At 43.2% G+C, this 12,570-nt stretch overlaps 1 protein-coding gene across 1 annotated transcript in view; it reads left to right on the top strand.

The window, feature by feature from the left end:
* Positions 1–12,570, top strand: part of ube2wb (ubiquitin conjugating enzyme E2 Wb) — a 92,097-nt gene that overhangs the window by 66,761 nt on the left and 12,766 nt on the right. Inside the window, exon 4 of the mRNA XM_067980468.1 lies at positions 2,379–2,534. Within this exon, the coding sequence (XP_067836569.1) occupies positions 2,379–2,534 (156 nt within the window). The remainder of the gene's footprint in view (positions 1–2,378; positions 2,535–12,570) is intronic.

Below are 12,570 nucleotides of genomic sequence, written 5' to 3'. Positions count from 1 at the left end.
CCCTGTCAAATGGACCTTTGCAGCTGCCACAGGCTGACAGCTGCAACACGTCCATTTGAACTGGGAGTGTTTCCCCTAGTGTGGGAAACAGTGTCAGTTTGCTCTAAAATCCCATCCCTCCGCACATAATCCCTTAATCAGGTCAGGTAATGACCTGAACAGGCAAAATAAATACCTTCAAGTGGCATCCTGCTGGCGCGTCAGCGGGGAACCCAGAAGTGCGCGGGTTCGAGGTGGGCTCTGGTCCTGCACCAGGATTTCCCGATTTTTGGGGCCCCCCCTTGCCAGGAACGCACCCGCTGGCGGGTGCTAAAATGCTGCCCAATGTCTTTCAAGCGGATCCTAGCAGTACAGAAATATTGTAGGTTAAAAAAATTCAGCTCGGGCAACAGGATCAAAAAACAATTTGCTGCACCTGCCATTGGCTGGAAAGTTTGCATTCAAATTTGTCATAAAATTGATGTTTTTAGAAAAATATTGAAGAAATATTTAGTAAGATCATTGTTTTCTTTTATGGAAAACGAGAGTACTTTGAACAAAAATTCCTTCTCTTAACTACAGTGTTTTCTACTTCATTTAATGATAACTGAACTGTCTTTTCCCCAGTCAGTTGAAGTTTACTGCTAAAAGTTTCTTTGGTTCTGGGCCAGTTGCCGATAAAATAATTTGTGTGTATGTGATCGTCCCCATGTTCCTTTACAAATGTCATGATAGGACAATTTAACTGCTCCGTACTCTTAAACAATGACCAATGGTGCAGTAGATTTTGGTCTGGTCTGATGTGTATCCTTTGGCTGCTAGAAATAACTAAAGTTGTTGGAGGATCACCCAATGAAATACTGTATCTGAAAAATGTAGAATGTAGACATGGCAGTAACCAAATGGTGAAGCAAGCAGTTTTTCACAGTGACATAGATTCAAGGTAGCAGTATTTTGTTTGGATACATTTTAGGGCTGTAACTGTCTGCATAGGGGTTAAAGTTTGATTCCTTTTAATACTGTTGGATGAAAAGTAGTTGCCATTTAAATGAATGGGGAACGTTATGGTGTCATTATTTAAGTCCTGTTGAGTCCATACTCGAGGAAATGCAATTAAATTGTCATTATCTAAACATTATCATTTTCATATTGGTTCCCTCACTTTGGATTGCTCCCACGGATTTCTAAATAGTTGCTACTATTGCCTTTTTAGCAGTTGGAGAGGCGGTATTGAATACTGCTTTATGATAAGCCAGCAAAAGTTTTGGCTGTTCTCTAGCCACTGACTCCATCCCTCTCCCTGGCCACTATCGGAGGCTGAACCAGACTGTTCACAACCTTGGCGTCCTATTTGACCCAGAGATGAGCTTCCGACCACGTATCCGCTCCATCACCAAGACCGCCAACTTCCACCTCCGTAACATCACCCGTCTCTGCCCCTGCCTCAGCTCATCTACTGAAACCCTCATCTACGCCTTTGTTACCTCTAGACTTGACTCTTCCAATGCTCTCCTGGCCGGCCTCCCATTTTCCACCTTCCATAAATTGAGCTCATCCAAAACTCTACTGCCCATATCCTAACCCGCATCAAGTTCCATTCACCCATCACCCCTATGCTTGCTGACCTATATTGGCTTCCAGTCTGGCAACGCCTTGATTTTTAAAATTCTCATCCTTGTTTTCAAATCCCTCCGTGACCTCACCCCTCCCTATCTCTGTGACTTCCTCCAGCCCTACAACCCTTCGAAATCTCTGTGTTCCCCCAATTCTGGCCTCTTGCGCATCTCCGATTTTAATCGCTCCACCATTGGCGACCGTATCTTCAGCTGCCTAGGTCCTAAGCTTTGTAATTCCCTCCCTAAACCTCTCCGCCTCTCAAACTCTCTCTCCTCCTTTTAAGACGCTCCTTAAAACCTGCCTCTTTGGCCAAGTTTTTGGTCACCTGCCCTAATATCTCCTTATGTGGCTCGGTGTCAAATTTTGTTTGATAATCGCTCCTGTGAAGCACCTTGGGATGTTTTACTATGTTAAAGGCGCTATATAAATGCAAGTTGTTGTTGCTGATGAGATGAAAGAGCATTATCCCCCTTCCCGCAATCCAGTTATCCCACCTGTGAAGTGAAATAACCCAGCAAAGAATGAACCAAAGGCACTTTGCATTATAGTGTTCTCTTGGCTGCACGCCTATGTGCTATCTAATATACAAGAAAAAAGCAATTTAAATTTGTGTTCTGGCCATCTACCAGGAGCTCCCACAACTGGGATGGGACAACATTCTCTTGATTCTAACTTTGTAAACTTATGACCAAAGTTTCTTTCATGAAAGTTGTAGACAGTTTGTGGCTAGAAATATAAATTAATGCTGTATCGCACTGAAATTGTTTGTTCCTTTTTTTTAGGTTATGTTCACTGGTGACAATATTCCAGTTCATCCTCACGTTTACAGCAACGGACACATTTGTCTATCCATTCTGACAGAAGACTGGTCTCCAGCTCTCTCTGTGCAATCAGTTTGTCTTAGCATCATCAGCATGCTTTCCAGTTGCAAAGAAAAGGTAATCCATGATTAGATTCAAAGCTGCAATTGATCAAATAAACTTTTTGCCCTTTAGCCTGATCTGTTTTTTAAAAAAAAATTGGGAGAGGGAAACACAGATGAGAGATTCCTCATGGTTAAAGAGATTTCTGTTTAAGTGCATATATGAAATGCACTAGAAACACATTTTTGAAGATGTGCTGCTTGCTTAGCTCGTTAGCCTGCTTCTTGTGGCTGGTAGTGCATATTTTTAAAGATCATTCTCCTTCGCTTGAGGGAGGTAGGGAGAATGAGTTGATCGACGCTATTGTGCACTTCCTAGTGGTTGATTCGGAGTAGCAGACTAAGGCTCGGGAATTGACTGCTTATTTATTGCTATGTCTAGGGAATGTAATAAATAATTTGACCGTTTATTAAGAATTTCATATGTTTCAATCATACAAGCCATATGATCTCCTTCCTGATGGCTGTATAAGATCTCCTGTTCCATGGCCAGTTTGCATTTGAATACTAAAAGCAGCTTTACTGAATGATTTATCCCTAATCGATTTAATCTGTTTTGCTAGGTTCAGCTACACGGAGTGGTGGGAGCAGTATAAGTAACCTAGTATTTGGAAGTGATAACTGTAAAATGTGAATGTTTTAAGATGTGGTTGCATAGCACTAATAGGCTTTAATTAGACATTTTGTCCAAATTGAGACTAGGATTAGCAAACCACCATTAGTCTTATCCTTCCATTGCCTACCTTATCCGTAGTTTGGCAAACGTGTTTATTATTTGTTAAACAATAAAATCAATATTGACTGCATTTTGAGGAGTATGGTGGTAATTCATTTACCCTGAAGGTTATAGGAGTGATTCACTATTATTGGCTTCAAGCAGTATTTCCCATCCTTGTTTTTATTTTGTACATCAGAGCTAAACTTAGCCAATTTTTTTTTCAAACTTTATTTTAGCACTCAAGAAATCTCTAGCCCATGCTTTGCTATCAGAAGTCTCTTATGGCCACTGAGCTCCTTTACAAGCAGGGGACCAGAAATATTTAGTGAATAATAACTTTCTCAAATGTGATTGCTGTTGAGGCAATCTCATGCAGCATTTCTGCGCAAGTAAAATCCATAGCTTATTTAAAGCATTATAATACTGCAACGTGAAGCTGATTTACTTTCTAGACTATCAAATAATTGTACGATGCAAGTTCCCTAAATATTGGACAGGAAATGTTGACAAAGTTTGAAATATTTAGTTTCAATAAATGACAGTTTTAATCTCTTTGCCATGTAGTCCGTTAGGTTTTTAGTTCCTCTGAAAGTTGAGGATTTACAGTGCTTTTATGTCACCATTCGTAAAACATTAAACAAGATTAAAATAACCCGTTCTGAAAAGCAATTGGGTAAGTGAAGATCATAGCTGGCATCAAATTCTCCCCATAATTGTTGATACATGGGAACACCAAAAAGGCAACACAGAATTTAGTTACTAAATGACAAATATTGATGAAACTTTCATGATCTCAATGGTAACTTATGCTAAAATGAAAAAAGTTTGATTGAGCAAGGCCATTCAATCTATCCTGACTCATCCATCCAGAAAGAACCAACAGCTTGTCTCTCTTTCCCCTGCTGTATCACAGCATCTATCTGTTCCTTAAATTACTCTTGAGGGATGCAGGTGAAGGGCACAGAAATGGAATTAGAACATTGAAGAGCTCAAAATAGGACAAGCACAAAGTAAATTCTTTTATTCCAGGGGTTTTGAATCCAAAGGTCCATTCCACATTTTGATCACTCTTTATTTCCTAACTTCCTAACATCAGTCCTAAATTCTTCACTGAGTGATCAATTCATGGTTCAAATTAGAGTAAACGGGAATACGGGAGCTTTAATTTGAAAAAAAACTATACCCGTTGCTTTTTCTTATGGGGAGATGAAATTGGAATCTGGATTGCCTTGGATAGTTAAAATCTGTTGAGTCATACAGCACGGATAGAGGCCCTTCGGCCCATCGTGTCCACGCCGGCCATCAAGCCCTGTCTACTCTAATCCCATATTCCAGCATTTGGTCCGTAGCCTTGTATGCTATGGCATTTCAAGTGCTCATCCAAATGCTTCTTGAATGTTGTGAGGGTTCCTGCCTCCACAACCCTTTCAGGCAGTGAGTTCCAGACTCCAACCACCCTCTGGGTGAAAAAGTTCTTTCTCAAATCCCCTCTAAACCTCCCGCCTTTTACCTTGAATCTATGTCCCCTTGTTATAGAACCCTCAACGAAGGGAAAAAGCTCCTTAGTATCCATCCTATCTGTGCCCCTCATAATTTTGTACACCTCAATCATGTCCCCCCTCAGCCTCCTCTGCTCCAAGGAAAACAAACCCAATCTTCCCAGTCTCTCTCCATAGCTGAAGCGCTCCAGCCCTGGTAACATCCTGGTGAATCTCCTCTGCACCCTCTCCAAAGTGATCACATCCTTCCTGTAGTGTGGCGACCAGAACTGCACACAGTACTCCAGCTGTGGCCTAACCAGTGTTTTATACAGCTCCATCATAACCTCCTTGCTCTTATATTCTATGCCTCGGCTAATAAAGGCAAGTATCCCATATGCCTTCTTTACCACCTTATCTACCTGTTCCGCCGCCTTCAGGGATCTGTGAACTTGCACACCAAGATCCCTCTGACCCTCTGTCTTGCCTAGGGTCCTCCCATTCATTGTGTATTCCCTTGCCTTGTTAGTCCCTCCAAAGTGCATCACCTCGCACTTTTCCGGGTTAAATTCCATTTGCCACTGTTCTGCCCATCTAACCAACCCATCTATATGGTCCTGCAGACTGAGGCTATCCTCCTCGCTATTTACCACCCTACCAATTTTTGTATCATCAGCGAACTTACTGATCGTACCTTTTACATTCATATCCAAGTCATTAATGTAGACCACAAACAGCAAGGGCCCCAGCACAGATCCCTGTGGTACCCCACTGGCCACAGGCTTCCAGTCACAAAAACAACCTTCGACCATCACCCTCTGCCTTCTGCCACTAAGCCAGTTTTGTATCCAAAGTGCCAAGGCACCCTGGATTCCATGGGCTCGTACCTTCTTGACCAGTCTCCTGTGGGGGACTTTATCGAAGGCCTTACTGAAATCCATGTATACCACATCCACTGCGTTACCCTCATCCACACGCCTAGTCACCCCCTCAAAAAATTCAATCAAATTAGTCAGACATGATCTTCCCTTGACAAAGCCATGTTGACTATCCCTGATTAATCCTTGCTTCTCCAAGTGGAGACTAATTTTGTCCTTCAGAATTTTTTCCAATAATTTTCCTACCACTGATGTTAGGCTCACTGACCTGTAGTTCCCCAGTTTTTCCCTACTCCCCTTCTGGAATAATGGTACGACATTAGCGGTTCTCCAGTCCTCTGGCACATCCCCTGTGGCCAGAGAGGTTCTGAATATATGTGTCAGAGCCCCCGCAATCTCCTCCTTTGCCTCACACAGTAGCCTGGGATACATTTCGTCCGGGCCTGGGGATTTATCCATTTTTAGGCCTGCTAAAACCGCCAATACCTCCTCCCGCTCGATGTTAATATGTTCGAGTATATCACAGTCCCCCTGCCGTATTTCTATGTCTACATCGTCCTTCTCCATAGTGAAAACAGATGCAAAAAATTCATTTAGAACCCCTCCTACATCTGCCGGCTCCACACACAGATTGCCATTTTTGTCCCTAATGGGCCCTATTTTTTCCCTAGTCATCCTCTTACCCTTAATATACTTATAAAACATCTTAGGATTTTCCTTTATTTTGCTCGCCAGTGTTATTTCATGGCCCCTCCTTGATCTCCTAATTTCTTTTTTAAGTATCCCCCTGCACTTTTTGTACTCCTAGGGCTTCCTCCGTCTTTCGCCTTTTGTATCTGCCAAAAGCCCTCCTTTTTTTCCTAATCCATTCTTGTATATCCCCTGACATCCAAGGTTCCCTGGAGTTCTTGGAACCACCCTTGACCTTTACGGGAACATGTTGCCATTGTATGGTCTCAATCTCCCTTCTGAAAGACTCCCATTGCTCCGATGCGGATTTTCCTACAAGCAGCTGATCCCAGTCCATTTTGGCCAGATCCTGCCTTCTCCTATTAAAATCGGCCTTCCCCCAATTTAGAACTTTTATTTCCGGCCCCTCCCTATCCTTTTCCATGACCACCTTAAATCTCACTGAATTATGGTCACTGTCACCAAAGTGCTCACCTACTAGCACTTCTTCCACTTGGCCGGCCACATTCCCTAGAATTAGGTCCAGTACCGCCCCCTCTCTTGTAGGACTTTCTACATGCTGGCTCAAAAAGCTCTCCTGGATGCAAGTTAAGAATTTTGTACCCTCGAAGCCTTTTACACTCTCAGTATCCCAGTTAATATTGGGGAAGTTGAAATCCCCCACTATTATTACCCTATTATTTGCACAATTTTCTGAGATTTGCCTACATATCTGTTCCTCTATCTCCCCCTGACTGTTTGGGGGTCCATAGTACACTCCCATCAAAGTGCTTGCCCCCTTTTTGTTTTTAAGCTCCACCCATATGGCCTCATTTGAGGAACCTGCTAATATATCATCCCTCCTTATGGCAGTAATTGATTCTTTAATTAATATTGCGACCCCCCGTTCCTCTTATACCTCCCCCTCTGTCTCGCCTGAAGATTCTGTACCCCGGAATATTGAGCTGCCAGTCTTGCCCCTCCCTCAACCATGTCTCTGTGACAGCAACAATATCATACTCCCATGTGTTTATCAACACCTTCAGTTCATCCACCTTATTCGCAAGACTCCTTGCATTAAAATAGATGCCATCCAGCCTTGCCCTCACATATTTGCCCTGTCTTCCAAGCTGACTTGTTTTTTTCTCAATATTTGGCTGCACATCACCCCCTGTTGTAGCTCCACTCTGTATCCCATCCCCATGCCAAGTTAGTTTAAACCCCCCCCAACAGTGCTAGCAAACCTCCCCGCAAGGATATTTGTCCCGCTCTGGTTCAGGTGCAACCCGTCCGACTTGTACAAGTCCCACCTTCCCCAGAAGCAGGCCCAGTGATTCAGGAAACTGAAACCCTCCCTCCTGCACCAACTCTTTAGCCACGCATTCATCTGTTCTATCCTCCTATTTCTATAATCACTAGCCCGTGGCACTGGGAGTAATCCAGAGATTACAACCTTTGAGGTCCTGCTCTTTAATCTGCTACCTAGCTCCCTAAATTCTTGATGCAGGACCTCATCTCCCTTCCTACCTATGTCGTTGGTCCCAATGTGGACCACGACCTCTGCCTGCTCCCCCTCCCCCTTGAGAATGCCCTGAAGCCGCTCAGTGACATCCATGACCCTGGCACCAGGGAGGCAACAAACCATCCTGGAGTCACGTTTACGGCCACAGAAACGCCTGTCTGTTCCCCTTACGATAGAATCCCCTACCACTATAGCTCTTCCACTCTTTTTCCTCCCAGCCTGTGCAGCAGAGCTACCCCTGGTGCCAGGAAGTTGGCTGCTGCTGCCTTCCCCTGATAAGTCATCCCCCTCAACAATATCCAAAGCGGTATATTTGTTTGAGAGGGGGACGGCCACAGGCGACCCCTGCACTGCCTGCCTGCTCCTCTTACTCTGCCTGGTGGTCACCCAATTGCTTCCTGCCTGTACAACCTTTACCTGCGGTGTGACCATCTCACTAAACGTGCTATCCACGACGTTCTCAGCATCGCGAATGCTCCTTAATGAGTCCTCCGATTATAACTCAGTTTGAATTAAGTCTTGGATATAGTTGATTAATTAGTTGGGAATTGAGAACCTGGTTGAAGTCTCTGCACCCACCTCCAAAATACTTGCAGCTCACTCGGAATTTTGTATCGATTTTAAAAATTTAGACAGGAGCATTTAGTGGATCGAAACCTTTCTAACTTTGCATTGTGAAACTTTTTAAAGAAAAAAAATTGCAGATTAGCTCCTGCAATAGCTCAGTTGATGTATGCTTTGAGTGGCTGAGCTGCACAGAAAGTCTCTGGTTTGATCCGCAGTCTGTACCAAGTTAGCTTATAGGAGCACTGCACGAGGCCTCTGTGCTCTTGGGTTTGGGAGAAGAAAATTAGCTAGGATTCCTGCTCCTCCGCTGGAAGTGGATATTGGATAAGGATAGAATCAGGCTTGGCTGTGCTACTTCCTGCAGTTGCTCACTATTGAGGATCACACAACAGAGTAAGGCCACTTGAGTAAGATCCAGAAGGACAACTGGCACCTGTACAACCATACTTAGCAGAGACTACATGTCTTCGGAATAGAAGTGGAGAAAATTAGTAAGAACAACAGAGTTTACAGTGGTTTTGTATAGCGATCAATAATATTCCTTGCACACCTTGCAGAATGCTAAAATAGAAATAAAAAGATACCCTTGTCACATGCTGGATAGCTCTAGGTCAAAAGCACAAGGTCATTGCAAACATGAATCCTACTTACAAATGTTATCTCCAGGGTACGAATGTTCAAAATTTGCCACCAGTATCTGCATAAAACTGGAATATCCAGGTTAAGGACATAGTTGTTCGTTACAGTAATGTAAATGTAATTTATAGGTAGATGCACCTTTTAATTCTCGTCAGAAATTTCAAGCAATAAATTTCGGTGGACTGATAGTTTGCCCTCCCTTATGTTGTTGTTAAATCTCAAGACTGCAGCAGAGTTCCGTAGGTGGGAATTTCCTGAAGCAGCTGCTGTATCAACAATATGAGTACATGGGCAGAAATGAGTTGTACTACAGTACTTTTATCCTAGTGTGAACGTGTTTTTACACCATGCTAGTGCAATCAGCTACCAGTGTACTGTGGGTGGAGGCACCAGTAGAACTATACTTAGCAGGTCTGTTGAGTCTGGCGGCAGGAGAGACGTAGTTTTTACCGTCCAATTATAACTCTATTTGTCTACACCTCTCCTAACTTGTCTACAAATTGAATTCTTAATTTCCTTTCTACTGTTTACCAATCTATAAAGAAAACTCCCAGGAATGATCTGTACTGAATTCAGCCAATGCAGCAGTTAGAGAGCTGCATTTCGTCACAGCACCTCTGATAGAAGATTCAGCCAGGGTTCTGACAGTTAATTATTCTCTCTATTAACCCCTGCTGGAAAATGTATGGGTGTGAATGTCTGGTGAGACAGGAATAGGGTCAGCTGTGATGCTTTCTAAGGTGAAAAGCCTGCTTACACTTGCTGTGTAGAAGAATATCTGTATTGGTGAGGTACTGGAGGATGTATGTGCCTGTGAAACCTTCTCAGGAAGAGCCAGCTCTCCAAGAGTAGAGAAATTGGAAAGAAAAAGCTGCTTTATGCTGCTGACTCCACTTCCAGCTTAAGGGTATCAATTGTGAATTGTTGCAGTGTGTTGATATTGCCTCTGAGTAAATTGTCAGTACCAAGCTGATGCTTGGCTGATTGCCACATTATTGGTTGGTGATGAACTCAACCCAGCTAATATGAAGCATGACCTTGTCTCCAAGGTACCAGCTTCTTGGACTTAGTTGGGACACAGTGCATTTCTGTCCTGGATAGATATTCTGTATGTGGAATATCACAAAAGAATTTGCCAGATGGAATAAATAGTACCTCCTCTATGGCCTCTGTCTTGTTTGTCAACTGTTGCAGGGACCAAATGAACTTTCTGATACTCCACTGAAGGAGGATGTGGGAGAAGAGCAGATCCTGGGAAACTGCAAGACATGAGGAATTCTGGCTAATGGCAGCATGGTGCTATTTTTCCCGCACTCTCCGCCAGCACGGAGTCTTGCTTTGGTGCAGTTGCAGAGATGTGGGCAGCTCTCTAGTCCCTCACCCAAGTGAACATTCTTTTGTGAGCCCAAACAGTATTAGCAAGATATTCAACTATGGAGTTACAACCAAGCCTAATCCTGTCCATGCATGCACTTTCCAATGAGGCACTGCTGGATAGCGAGCAGGAGCTCCAGTAAACTCTTTCATTCTAGCCCAATGGGCAGCTGAAGGCACTGCCACTAGGGTGGGAGGGATGCACAAAAGGTCAGAGTCAAAAGAATGGTGTATTTGGGGAGGGTGGGGATATAGGATTGGAGGAGGTTGCAGAGATGGGATGGGAGAAGGCCAAGGAGAGATTTGAAGACTAAGCCAAGGATTTTAAATTTAATATATTGGTGTTAATGTCGGCCAGTGAGGATGGGGGTGATGGGTGAGCTGAACTTGGTGCAGAACATGATTTGTGTAACAGAATTTTCCACAAGTTGAAGTTCATGGAGGAAGAAGAATATAGGCCAGAGCATGGAGTATTCAAAACTGGATGCGGTAAGACATATATGAGGGTTTTGGCACTTTCAAGGTCAAAGGTAAGAATGCTCAGATGTACTAAAAATCTGCAGTGACGTGCTGGTCTAATTGGATAAGTGTTATAAAGGATACTACATACTCTTCTGTTGCCAAGATTATGGACTGTTAGATTGTGCCTTTTCTACCAGAAGAAAAGTAAGATCTCGTACCTGCTGTCATAAAGTCAAAATCTGTCTAATAGCCTCCTCAAAGGAAGGAGTTATCACTTAATCTATTGTAATCCTATTTGGATCTGTAGTGCAAGCCAGTATCTGAAGCCACAGCTAACCAATTTGGAGAGGAAGATCAATTATTACTTTCACCTTGGAACCTAGAGCAATTAATGCTGAGGTTTTGGCTAGTGAGATGCAGGTTGTTGGAGTGTCGAGCGAAGCCACCTCTGATGGAGTTGAATCTCCCTGACTCGGGTACTGATCAAGGCTTTTTATAGAGAAAGACTCATTTGATGCTAGCATTCCGACTGCTGCCAAGGCAGAGGTTTGTGTTCTGACCTCCAGCATGTTACTCCAAAACTTCAAAAATCAGAGGGACTTGTAAGAGCTATGGTGGAACCAGGTGATTTCTTTGATTTTTTTTTCCCCTCTAGTCAGTTTGGCTCAGTTGGAACTTTCACCTCTGGTTCAATTGTCACCAAAACTTTAACTCTTAACATCTTCCAGTTCTGACAAACGGTCTTCAACCCGAAACGTTAACTCTGTTTCTTTCTCCACAGATGCTGCCTGACTTGCTGAGCTTCTCAAGCATTTTCTATTTTTATTTGTAACCTAAAACTTATGTTTTGTAGACTATATAGGCTCACTAGTGTATAGAGGATCAAGCAACAGTGTGTTTTTCTGGTTTTGAGTTCATTTTCCAGTATTTTGAGTGTTTACAATGAGCTTGATCATGCACTTCAAAAAGTTTTCTGTGGTCAACAGGTTATAGATATTTGTCACCAAAGGCAAATGTGGAATCTGGTAACTGGCATCATTGGAGTCGGTTACAAAGTTAACTGAAGGCTTTAACACACACAAAAACATAATCCCAAACCTGAAATTGGCACAAGTGACTTGGAGAAGCATTTGCAAAATTTAAACTTAACATACCTGAGAAGAGTTAGTGAAAAAGACTGCACGTTACAGAAATAGGATTTAAACTCAACAAAACCATGGAGTGACTTGACTAAATCGCCTTGTGCTTTCCTTGATCTCTAATAGAGTTGTTGACAGGAAAAGAAAATCTGATGTAGCATGGACTCTGAGTGCAGTGAACTTGATGGGCTGAATGACCTTTTCTCACTCAAAACTTTGTTCTTGCAAGTTGAATGGAAAGGTGGGAGGGTTCTTTTTTCCCCCCCTTCTTATTCAGCTGAAGGATTCCCCTGATATCCATGTGCATAATTGCAATTTTGATACTCCATCCAATCTCTTACTGGGCTGATTGCCGTATTTGGCAGGGAATCCAATCTCCTGCATGGCTGTGGGCAAACATGTAAGATGCAAACATCCCCATTCTCAATGATGGCGGAGTCCAGCACGTGAGTGCAAAAGACAAGGCTGAAGCGTTTGCAACCATCTTCAGCCAGAAGTGCCGAGTGGATAATCCATCTCAGCCTCCTCCCGATATCCCCACCATCACGGAAGCCAGTCTTCGGCCAATTCGATTCACTCCACGTGATATCAAGAAACGGCTGAGTG

The sequence above is a fragment of the Heptranchias perlo genome, chromosome 3 (genome assembly GCF_035084215.1).
Source record: "Heptranchias perlo isolate sHepPer1 chromosome 3, sHepPer1.hap1, whole genome shotgun sequence".
Taxonomy (NCBI): Eukaryota; Metazoa; Chordata; class Chondrichthyes; order Hexanchiformes; family Hexanchidae; genus Heptranchias; species Heptranchias perlo.
The sequence above is the reverse complement of the archived record's forward strand: the minus strand, read 5'-3'. Positions and strand labels throughout refer to the sequence as shown.